We start from the raw sequence: 12,392 nt of genomic DNA, 5'->3' as shown, positions 1-12,392 counted from the left end.
ATCCCTCGTGCAACCTTCCAAGTCCTCAGGCTTGCCTGACTCCAGAAATGCTTGCACCTTATCCATCTTTGTCCTGTGAGTCTTCCCAAGAGAGAGAATATACACCTGCGGTCACACAGTTTATTTCAGCAAGGGTGTACAAATCCACTCTTGGACAGGGTGTGGGTGTGTCAGTTCACTCTCCCGGACAGGCCCCCAATATATTATAGTTTGTGAGTTGTTGGTGTTGTCGTCGTTGATCCTTCTCTACAGACAACCCAACCCACAACTCGGTAGAGTGCTTATACCTCACTAGGAGATCACACTAGGCGTTTCTGGCTCTTGGAGAGGGGCTCAAAGTCACACGTTTAGGAGATGCGGCTCCAACACTTAGCCTCGTTGTCACGTGCACACACCCACTCGAGCCGCTGTGACTCCCCACTCTCTCCTTAAGTGATATGATCTCCTCAATCCCCTTTAACTTACTAATCTTCCATCCTACCCTGTCCACAGTGGTGGTTCTTGGCTCTTTCTCTCTCTCTTCCTTTACTATTTTCTGGGAAGCCTCACAAGGACAAGGGCAAATACCAGCAAATTGGAATACATTTACTGGACAAAGCGCATACACAATACATACACACATATAATAATAATGAATCCCATACTCTATACTATTACAGCCAGGTTGCTCTCCAACACCATCAGAACTCTATTATCAGTTTACCAAGTGGTATCCTATCTTCTGATTCACCACCTGATACTATCAACCTCCTCAAGTAGATCAAGTCTACATACACTGTTGTACTATCAGCAAGAGAATATATATATATATATTTATATATATATATATATATATATATATATATATATATATATAAATATATATATATATCTATAAAGGTGTACAAAGAAAATCAGCATGTGAATGCAATAACATATATCAGTATAAATGTTCCTTGATACACAAGCAATGATCAGTCGATCACTCTATCAGTCCTAGAACGCATACATCTGTAGGTAATCCAGCCTACGACTGTAACTAAACTTCAGTATAAAACACTCCTTGACATAAGAATGCAAACAATCACTCACCTCTCACTGCGTCTTGCACGCTAATGACAACCAAACATTATCAACTCCCTACAAGTAATCCACCAGAAGTTCCCTTCCACCTCTGGAAGTTCACTACCCTGATCTCTTCAGGTTCTCCCGGGTTTAACTACCAGGATCCTCTGCAGCTCCTCCAGTCTGCTACCATGAAGTTTTCTTGAGCAACTACGGTGCTTCACCCTTCTGCTAGGTTCCTCCACAGCTCTCTTGGCTGCTACACCATGAAGTTCCCTCGAGCAACTATGGTGCTTCACCACCTCTACAGAAGCACGTGACACTCCTCTTCACTGCTTCTCCTCACAGCTCGAGGCCCTCTCCTCCACTACCTTGGAATCTCATCAATTACTTCATCTTCGAAGTTCTCAGCAACTTCTTCCCCAAAGACAAATCTGCAACCCATTGACACTCCAATAAAAATGTTTCCGCTTTAACACAGAAACAAAAATAATCACACAATATGTTTGCCTCCAACCTCTATCTGTCCTCTACATACTGTGAGAGTGGACTTCCCCGTTGGGCGGATCCATGCTCCACCTTGCCCGGTGGGCCTCACTCACTCCAGGAGGGGCCTCCGCCGTCGGGAGCTCTCAGTCACCTGCCCGCGCTCAGAGGGGATAGACGTCGCTCTGTGTTCCTCCCTCTCCACTCTCTAATTTTAGGCTTTCTGCCTTATCAAAACATTAACTTATAAATAAACTTCGCTACTGTCGCTGGGCACATGACCAACTACAAGCAATCACTATGAACTGGCGTATATCGTGCTTACCACAGATTATCTGGTCGAGGGCGCTCCTCCCTCTGACGGAGCCTGGTCAGGGCGCTTCCACAGCCCACGAAAGTATCTCTGTGCGGTTTAATACTCTCCTCGTTGACCAGGACTTGAGACCACACATCCCCAGCTCAATTCCACAGCTGGTACGTCTGCACACTTCTCTTCTCTTCGAGATATATCACTAGGGGTTCCCTTCTGACGGGAGCTCAACGGAGCGCGGCTTTCCCCGTGCGATGTCTGGCCTCAAGTGAGGTCAAAGCCCTCCAGAAACGAGTCTCACGCCTTCAGCAAAATGTCCACATCTCCTAGCCAGTCATTTATCTGTTTTCTTCTTCACTGCCCATAATCTTAAATTGTTCATCATATCCAACCAGCTATTTTACATATGTGTTATCACCTCTATATTTCTTAGACCATCTGGTTAGGTCAGGCTTGATAGAATAATTCTCAAAGGGGAGACTCGTTTTTCGGCTACCTGGGATCATAACAATGGCATAAATTACATCTGATTAATGGGGAAATGGGGGCAAAAAACTAGACTATTCTCTATGAATGTTTGGGTTGTGAAGTGCGTGTAGGTATGTATGCTTGTATTTGTGACTGTTGGCTTAGAAACAAGTTAGCAGATTTGCGTAGCAAGACTAGGATTTTTTTGAGGTGTAGAAATGATTAGCCTATGAATATAGTGGCTAGCATCCAGCTGAGTTGCTAGATGGTTGAATTGAGGTGTGACATTTGGATAGCTATTTGATGGCTGTGAGCACAGTTGACTAGCCTATGAACACAGCTACTAATCCGCTGTGCTGCCAGATGTCTGGCAACTACTTGTGGATTATATTACGATATCAAGCTATAGGGTTTCATAATTGCTGTTGTGTATAAAACTAGAATGAGAGCTATTTATTTAAACTATTATTGTAAACTAATACTTTAAGTGGGATCCCTTGGTTGTTTTTAAACATAGGATGGACATGAATATGAATGAAATTGGGTGAAAATATATAGAAGCTGCCTCGTATGGGACAATAGGACTTCTGCAGTTACCTTTATTCTTATGATCAGCTCACCTGCTATGCTGCCAGGTGTAAGATTCTGCATAAATTGCTGTACGACATTTGGGCAGCTTTTTAGCTTTTGAACCCATTAGTGCATAATGATTACAGTTGTGGATGACTAAAATGTATATTCTCAAACCTCTGATTAGGTTAGGTGGGGATGGCTAGTCTAGCCATTTTGAATAACAACATCAAATACAGTACATATGCAGGTAGGACGCTAAAGGCAGCATAGGTCATCTGGTGACATCACACATAGTTGACCAGTCAGGCGCTGTGATACCTAGACACTTATATGCTAATGGCCAACAATACCTTATCCCAGTACTGAGTTTGCTTTTCGTGATGTCACTAAACAACAACAACAACTGGTCTGTAGAATGTATTTGTTATATAATAAGTTAGGATGGTTTGATAGGGTTTATGAAATGGCTGGTGTCAATGCCAATCACATTTACAAAAAAAAGTTGAGTGCTTGGCTGTTGCCTCCTGTGGTAAAGTAAGGGAAAACACGCAAAACAAATCGTATGAACAATGAAACTTTAATTAACTTGAAAATATATATGAAGAAAGATAATCTCTTGGCTATGTACAGTGTAAACAAACAAGATTATAAAGTATAAAAATAACAAAATAAAACAATGGTGACGTTACTTTACAATGAATAAAGACAAGAAATGAATTAACAGGTGCTAAGAATAATGCGCTGGCTGAGAAAATCCTCTAATAAACAGAGCATATATCAGATGGTTGTATCAGCTTTGAGAGCACAGGATATTCTAAATCCAATGGCTTGTGCTTGCTCAGTCACCGGCTATGTAGATGGCGCTGAAGTGCAGAGGTGCAGACGTCGATTCACCAATCAGAAGCGTGCTGGCTGGAAGTGGTGGTTTAGTGATCGACGAAGATGGAGGGGGGAGGTGGAGAGCGAGTGTCTGATACCTATGCGCTTGGCAGAAACGTATTTTACTCAATACGTTCTACACTTGCTTGTAGTATCTAGATGTACTGAAGTAACATGATGATAGGAAAGAGCAGGCCAAATCTCTCTTGAAGGAGATTATCGTAACAGCTCTCCCCCAAAGCCTGCTCTTATGGGTAAGTTACTTCAGTAGCTAGTGTAGAGGTAGGAGTAGTTGTCTCTACCTCGTAGACTCTGGAGAGGGCGTCGGCTATGATGTTGTCCGAAACTTTGATGTAGAAGATCTCAAGATTAAAATTCTGTAAGTACAGAGCCCAGCGTAGAAGACGTTGATTGCTGAATTGGGCCTGTTGTAGGAACCTTAGGGAGATTGTGGTCCGAGTAGATGGTAATAGACCGATTCCCCTGTAGGTAAAGTTCGAAATGTTGCATATTCAGGACGATGGAGAGGAGTTCCTTTTCTATAGTGCTGTAGTTCTTTTGATGGGGCTTCAACTTGTAGCTGTAGTAGCTGACAGGAAGAACCTCCTCACCTCATTGTTGCATCAGGACGCCCCCGATGCCGGTACCACTGGTATCAACATTGATGATGAAGGGCTTCGTAATATCTGGAGAGGGGAGAATGGGATCAGAAAATAGCAGAGGAGCATTATTACCGTCCTGTTAATATTTAGAAAGATCATTAAGGATTTCCGAGTTGGAAGGCCCTGACTCAGAGTCAGTGCTTTCCGGAGGAGAAGCAGGGAAGGTCTCACTGTGGAGGTATGGATCTTTAAAGGTGGAGATTGATATTAGCACAGTGGGGGAAATACCTTTATACTCCTTTAAAAGATTGACATGCCACAACTGGGTCCTCCGCCGCCTATCTGGAGTATCAAGAACGTAGTTGTGGTTGTTTTTGCACTCCTTGATGCGTTTGTGTCCTGAAAAGTTATTTTGTAACGGAGAACCTGGGATCGGAAAATATGCCAACTCGAAGTCTCCTGTTTTAAATTTCCTGATTTTGCTGCGTTGGTCATAATGAGTCTTCATCCTCTCTTGAGCTTTCAATAAATTGTCATTAGCAAATTTACGTACTCTCTCTAGAATGTGCTTTAAGTTTTGAAGAAACTGGGGCACATTCTGAGGGTCACTGAAGGTCGCACTACATAGAGACTTTAAAAGCTTTAAAAAGAGTACGGCACTTACGTCCGTAGAGCATCTGATAAGGAGATACTCCTAGAGACTCATTTGGGAGACTTCTGAAAATGCACATAATGATGTCAAGATGTTTATCCCAGTCTTTCTTGGTTTCATTGCAAAATTTCTTTAAGAGTGCTTTTATTGTTTGGTGACTACGTTCAAGAGAACCCTGTGAAGCAGGATGATAGGGGCTGGACAATACCTGAGTGATGTTGAATTCTTCCAGTGTCTTCTAGAAGAGATCACTGGTGAAGTTGGTGCCATAGTCACTTTGAATCTCCCGAGGAAATCCGTATTGGGTAAAGATCTTCAATAGTTGTTTCACCACTGTAGCAGCCGCAATGTTCTTTACAGGAACTGCTATGGGGGAATCTGGTGGTTGGACACAGGATGGTTTGTATGTAAGCGTTGCCAGAACTGGTCCGGGGTATAGGACCAACACAGTCTATGATGAGTCTGTGGAAAGGTTCCGCAGGCACCGGGATAGGAATTAAAGGAGCCTTGGGAATCGGGATGTTAGGTTTCACTGCTAGCTGACATGTTGTACGTAACTTTTGACATCTTTTACCATACCTGGCCAGTAGAAGTCTCGTCTGATTCCGTGATAGGTTTTGTTAAAACCATAGTGAGAAAGCGCTCCGTGGGCCAGGTGTAGAATATCGGGCCGTAGGCTGGTGGGAACTACTAGTTGTTCGACATTAGCCCAATCGTCTTCCTCCGTCAGCTTACTGGGTCTGTATCTTCGGTAGAGCAACTGATTCTCTAGAAAGAACCCAGGGATACTGTGAGATTGATTCTCGTGCTGGAAGAATAATGGTGTTAATGAAGGATCCTCCCTCTTTAACTTACGGAACTCCAACATAGTAAGATTTGGTGGTAGATTCTGATGGTCTTGAGGGACAGCGGTTGCAGTAGAGTCAGCTGGTTGCGGGCGTGCAGCTTGCACACGGGTGGTCACCAAAACCGGAGGAGAAACTTCATCACTTTCTTGGACCTCTGCTGGAACATACTTTAAGATGGGGTTATCCACTACAGAGTCACATACCTGGGGTTTGTCCATGATGTTCAGGTTGGAAGGTTGCAGATCTTCGGCCAAGTCATTGCCCAGGAGAAATTGTACCCCTGACATGGGAAAAGGCTTTTCCCTGATAACGACTTGGACTTCACCGGTCACGAAAGGACAATCCAGGTGGACTCTGGCGAGTGGATACGGAGTGGTAGCAGTGAGGTCAGTGATAAGGACGGTTTCCCCGGTGTAGGTGATGTTAGGCACAGCCGATTTCAATATTATTGACTGAAGAGCCGCTGTGTCCCTCAAGTTCTTCAATTTGAAACGTCCCTCCGAATCTGTACCGTTGGCAGAGACAGTTCCAGGATACAGGTGTTTGCTGAAGAGAGAAAGATCATTAACAGGAACACCAACATTCATCACAGGCTTACCGGACTTAGGAGGAGTAGGTTTGGGTTTAGGAGTTTCACTATAGCCTTTGTATTGGGCTTTTTAACATTTATCAATCAACATAGAGCTTGCAATACTTACAATACAATTGAGAGCTCGCCTGATCTGTACTCACTTTGTCATAACTATACCAAGACTTCTTACTGGAAGGTGGGTCTGGTGTTAGCCGGTGGATGAGGCTGTAGGTGTCAGCCGACTTCGCACATCTGATGTAGTCGGTTTCTTCTTTGTCTGCTAAATATAAACGGATGGAAGGGGGAGCACGTCTAAAGAATTAATCAACTAGAATGAGGTTGACGAGTTCTGAAAATGTAGAGACATGTGCTGCTTCCAGCCATTTCATGAAATATCTTTTCTTAGTATTGGCAAATTCTAAAAAGGTGGTGGTACTTGCCTTCAGATAATCACGGAATTTTCGTCTGTAGCTTTCTGTGGAGAGAAGGTAGGCGTCTAAAACTGCTTGCTTCAGGGTCTGGTAGTCATTCTCAGACGCTAAGGTACTGAGAGTAATCGCAGCTCTACCTGTGAGATGCACTCTGAGAAGGGTAGACCATTGATCTTCAGGCCAGCTAAGTTTTTTAGCTAGGGTCTCAAAAGTAGTAAAAAAACACATCTATCTCTGTCTCAACGAATGGTGGCATTAACTTACTGGCATGGGAGACATTGAAGCTTACTGGGAGACTAGTTGTAGCTTGATGGCGCTGAGTGAGATGTGTAGTTTCCAAGGTGAGTTCTTGTCGACGATATGCTAGAACACTCTCAGCTTGCTTCTTATCGTGCTCACGTTGCATCTCCAAGTAACGTTTTCTTGCTTGTAGCTGTTCCCTCTCCCGCTCACGTTATAGGACAGCCTCGCATTCCTTTAGGGCCGCCTCACGTTCCTGTTCTTCTTTCTTTAGGGCAGTCTCGCATTTTTGTTCTTCCTTCTTTAGGGCAGCCTTGCGTTCTTGTTCTTCCTTCTTTAGGGCAGCCTCGCGTTCTTTTATCTGGAGAGCTTCTTTTTGTTGTTCACGCTCTATTTTCGCTAATTCGAGCTTTAATTTTATAGCTGCCAGAGCTTGCCTATCTGCAATAAAATAGTTTTCGTGAGCATCAGAGTCTATAATTCCTTCCTCTAAGAGGTGGTCCAAGATAATATTGTGTAAGTCACTTTTGTTGGCTCCATGGGGAACATCTAGTTGATACTCGTGTGCTAGAGTTTGTAATTCGGTCCTCTTGCCACGCATTAAGTTCCCTACTTCACTGGCTGGATCACTACGAAATGCTGGGAGACGAAACATGTTGAGATAGCAAATAAATGTACAACGAATATACCTGTGATATTATAAGTGTCACTAACAGGATAACGTGGCAACTGGTAACTATCCTGTTGAAATTTAATCATTAACAATTAACGTTAATATTAGATGGTAAATGATTAGTCAACCAAAATCGCAGGAAATCTTGTACCCGGTACTCAATGTAAGAGAATAAGGGCAAGAAAATCCTACTAAATAAATGAAACCAATAGTTTCTAAAAAAACTGGAAATTTTAATTGTTTCAAAAGTGTAAGGGTAGTCCAAGAATGTAGGGATACCTTGCCTGATCTCTATTGGACAGAAGCAAGGTGTTTCTTGCTTAATTATATGATACTTACAGAATTAGCGAACTTTGTGCTCTGAAAAAAGATAGCTAATTCCCTTCCTGAGTAAATATCATCCTCTCTGACCGACGTGTAGGGGTGCGAGTGTCAACTGGTGACGAGAACTGCTGTTGAGGTCCCAACTCAATAGCGTAGTCCGTCCTAGAGGAACTATGGCCCTCTGTATCCTCCTTTGGTCGGCTTGCAGAAGATAGGGTGCTTTGGCCCGAAGACAAATCAAAGTACCAGGGTACCAAAATGATGATCTGCCGTAATTTGAGAAATATCCTAGGGACACAAAAAGGAGGAATACACGAGTAATAACACTGAGGGATGGACGACCAATTAAGAGAATGACTGAGGCCTCCAGCATTGGAGGCATAGCATTTTACCAAATCACGTGTTCCTCACGTGTGCCCCAAAGAATGAGGTGATTTGGTAAAATGCTATGCCCAAGATTACTATCCGAGTGCCGGCGTTGGGGTGGTTCAAATAGCCTCGGCTATCACCTCATTTTGTCCGGTCGTGATGGTCAAGTGGATTAAGGCGTCTTGTACATACCAGTTGCGTTGCTCCTGGGAGTATGGGTTCGAGTCACTTCTGGGGTGTGAGTTTTCAGTTACATATTGTCCTGGGGACCATTCAGGCTTGTTCGCATATACATATATATATATATATATATATATATTGTGACGGTGTTCCCCCCCTTATATTTTTCCCACGCCTGCAGTTAGAGTCATGTCCACTTTACCCAAGCGTTCTCTACGTCGCAGGCATCAATTTGGTATATGTGGGAGAGCGGAGTGTTCTCGGAGTGCCGAGAAATTTGTGAAACAATAATATTTTGGCCTGTGGTTTAGGCCCTTTAGGAAGCCAAGATGGCGCTGGCTCTCCTGTTTCCCCGCCAAAACTGTGTGACGTCAGTGACACCGGATTGGCCACCGACAGCAATGTGGCACAGGGAGCCAATGAAAACCTCCCATGGCAAATGTGACGTCACGAAGGAAGGGGGGTCTGGGCAGCGCGCCGCGTTGGCGCCATCAGTCAGACACGACACGTCAAGGAGGTTGGACGTGCGAAGATTGGTCCTGTCAGTTTGACAGTTGTTTCCCGCTCCCGTGGATTTTACGCGTCACCTGAAGTCTGCCAGTACTCTGTGAGGTCTTCCTTCGTTCATGTGTTGGACCAGAGAGGGAATCGACGGATATTGAGCAACAAGTGCTCCAGGACAGGTACTGTGTGAGAAGAAGTGAAGTCTGTGCAGTGACGTATGTGACATCTGAGGCAGTTCACCCATTCGTGACGGCGTAGTGGCTGAACAGAGCCACTGGGTAGCAGAGGAAGAAGAGGACTATTTGGGAACCTGAACGACTGCAGCCGAGAAGTAGGCGGGCAGCCGAAGCTGGGAGAAGTCGACGGCCGGGAGACCGACTCCAACCCTACAAGAAGTCGAGGAGGAGCACGGACCTGCAGGGATAAGGCACGGAGACGACGCGCTTACGGTGGGACATTGATTGAGTTCCTGGAGGACACGACAGCGTGTGTGTGGGGGCGTTCCCGACACGAGGCAGGAGCCAGGACCAGGAGCTACAACTCAACTCTCATCGGAGGATAGGTGGAAGTAGGTGGTTCTAGTTTCCCTCCCAATTCCCCTTTAGTCAGCTATAATATTCAGCTATATTATTCAGCCTGAGGATTTTGTATGTCGTGAGCAAGGCTCACCTATGTCACAGTAAGGCACCAGTGTGCAGAGTAGTACTATCAAGAGTACTCACGATATTTATGTTTATTATTGGTGTGTACAGGCACCAGGATTTATTGATGAATTTACTGTGTTGAGAATGTCTTTCATGAGACTTTAATTGAATCATATAATGAGAGAATATATATAATATTATGCCAGTATTTGGAAGTTAGGCTATGTGCCCAGTAACTATGTTATTACCATTTATTGATGTCTGATTTATCTATATTATATATGTCTATGTTCGTGCATTGAATAATCATTCATGGTGCAGTGATTAATTGTGTTATCGCCCACGAAAGGAAATACTGAGAACACCAGTGTTAAATACTTCATAAGTTATCACTAAATGAAGGGCAGTGTGAAATACCATTACAGTGAATTATTGTCGCATTTATTATAGAAACGATTGTTTGAGCCCGAGAACAGTGTAGCGAAGTAATACGTGCTATTGTCGCAAATATCGAGTGTTCGAGCTTCTAGTGATCTTTGAGAACTTAAAGAAACAGCGCGCGTGACGCCAGAGAAACAAGCAATAAACATTCACGCGGGGGAAGTCGCCCAGCTGATTATGACATTGACGAGAGGGGGAGTGTTGCCACCTTAGCGAGTGCATATTATACGTGGGAACGAACGACTCCCGCCTGGATCAGCTGATTGTTTATTGATATGACCTTGTGATGTTTGAATGAATTTTAAGTAAAATACAAAATACATCTGTGTTTATATCATCCCCTCCATATATCTTGTGGCTATATAACACCTGAAAGCAAAGAGTGATAGAAGTACATACCTGCCTGATATCCTGATCTATTGAGAGTGTCCTTGCCACGGTTACCACAACTCAACAGATCCACTGATGTGTTACTGGACACCGAAAACACCAGTTGGCGACCTTGTGGTTAATAGTAGAGCCCTATTGTTGGGGCGGGCACATAACAGTTAAGAGAACGAGTTGTGTTCCCACTTCTTCTCAACCAGAGGCCGGTTGGGATTGACTGGGATACTCTCCTGGCGTACAGTGGCGCCGCGAGTATAGAGTGAAGACCCGCAGGGCTACGGTGAGTGACCTTGAATATAACTGTTGCTCATCCGAGAGTGTATACCCCAACAATATATATATATATATATATATATATATATATATATATATATATATATATATATATATATATATATATATATATATATATATATATATGTCGTACCTAGTAGCCAGAACTCACTTTTTGGCCTACTATTCAAGGCCCGATTTGCCTAATAAGCCAAGTTTTCCTGAATTAATATATTTTTTCTAATTTTTTTTTTATGAAATGATAAAGCTACCCATTTCATTATGTATGAGGTCAATTTTTTTTTATTGGAGTTAAAATTAACGTAGATATATGACCGAACCTAACCAACCCTACCTAACCTATCTTTATAGGTTAGGTTAGGTAGCTGAAAAAGTTAGGTTAGGTTAGGTAGGTTAGGTAGTCGAAAAACAATTAATTCGTGAAAACTTGGCTTATTAGGCAAATCGGGCCTTGCATAGTAGGTTGAGAAGTGCGTTCTGGCTACTAGGTACGACATATATATATATATATATATATATATATATATATATATATATATATATATTGTGACGGGAAAGTGTTGGAGTGTAGATGTTCGGCAGTCCTTAAATGGCAGGTGTCAAAGCCTAGTCACACTTACAAAAAAAAAAGATAGACTGCTTGCTTGTTTTCTGTCTGTCTGTGGTAAAGTAAGGGAAGACATGCAAAACACAAAGCATGACCAATGAAACTTTAATTAATAGAGAAAATAAAATATAAAAAAATACAATCCCTTGGCAATGTACAGTGCAAAAGAACAAGTCAAAAACAATATATCATAAATGAATAATAGGGATGAAGTTTACTCTACAATAATAGAATGTTTAAAGGTTAAAAATAATTAGGTGCTGAGAATATTAGCGCTAGCTGTGAGACATCCAGCTGATACACAGCATATATCAGTTAGTTGTTCACTGCTTGAGAGCACAAGGATATTCTGACTTCAATGGCTGGACCAAGCCCAGACATCGACTCAGGTAGAGGGCGCTGAAGTGCACTGTGCAGCTGTGCAGTCGGCGAGTCACCAATCAGTAGCAGGCAGGCTGGGAAGGGTAGTTGGCTGACGAGCCGGCTTGGAGGGAGTGGAGTACGGGGGTCTTGAGTACATTTTGCTTCCTTGTCAAAACGTTTTGTGCTACTGGTAGACGTATCTTGAAGGGTAGCATCTTAATCTTGTGTAAAATACGTAACTTCATGTACAGAAGAGCAGGCTCAATCTCTCTTGAAAGAGATTATCATCACAACTCTCCCCCGAAGCCTGCACTTACGGGTGAAGTTACGTCTTCAGGTGGTAGAGTAGTAGGTGGAGTTGTCTCTACTTCATAAACTGTGGAGAGGGCGTCTGCTATGATGTTGTCAGAACCTTTGATGTAGAAGATCTCCAGGTTGAAATTCTGCAGATATAAAGCCCATCGTAGAAGCTGTTGATTGTTGAATTGGGCTTGCTGCAGGA

At 43.2% G+C, this 12,392-nt stretch overlaps 1 protein-coding gene across 1 annotated transcript in view; it reads right to left on the bottom strand.

The window, feature by feature from the left end:
• Positions 1 to 7,318: 7,318 nt before the first annotated feature.
• The window catches only part of LOC138359760 (trichohyalin-like), a 37,696-nt gene continuing 32,622 nt past the window's right edge, over positions 7,319 to 12,392 (bottom strand). Inside the window, exon 3 of the mRNA XM_069319423.1 lies at positions 7,319 to 7,545. Within this exon, the coding sequence (XP_069175524.1) occupies positions 7,319 to 7,545 (227 nt within the window). The remainder of the gene's footprint in view (positions 7,546 to 12,392) is intronic.

Source organism: Procambarus clarkii, chromosome 8 (assembly GCF_040958095.1).
Source record: "Procambarus clarkii isolate CNS0578487 chromosome 8, FALCON_Pclarkii_2.0, whole genome shotgun sequence".
Lineage (NCBI taxonomy): Eukaryota > Metazoa > Arthropoda > Malacostraca > Decapoda > Cambaridae > Procambarus > Procambarus clarkii.
Note: the sequence above shows the minus strand (reverse complement) of the source record. Positions and strands in the feature narration are given on the sequence as shown.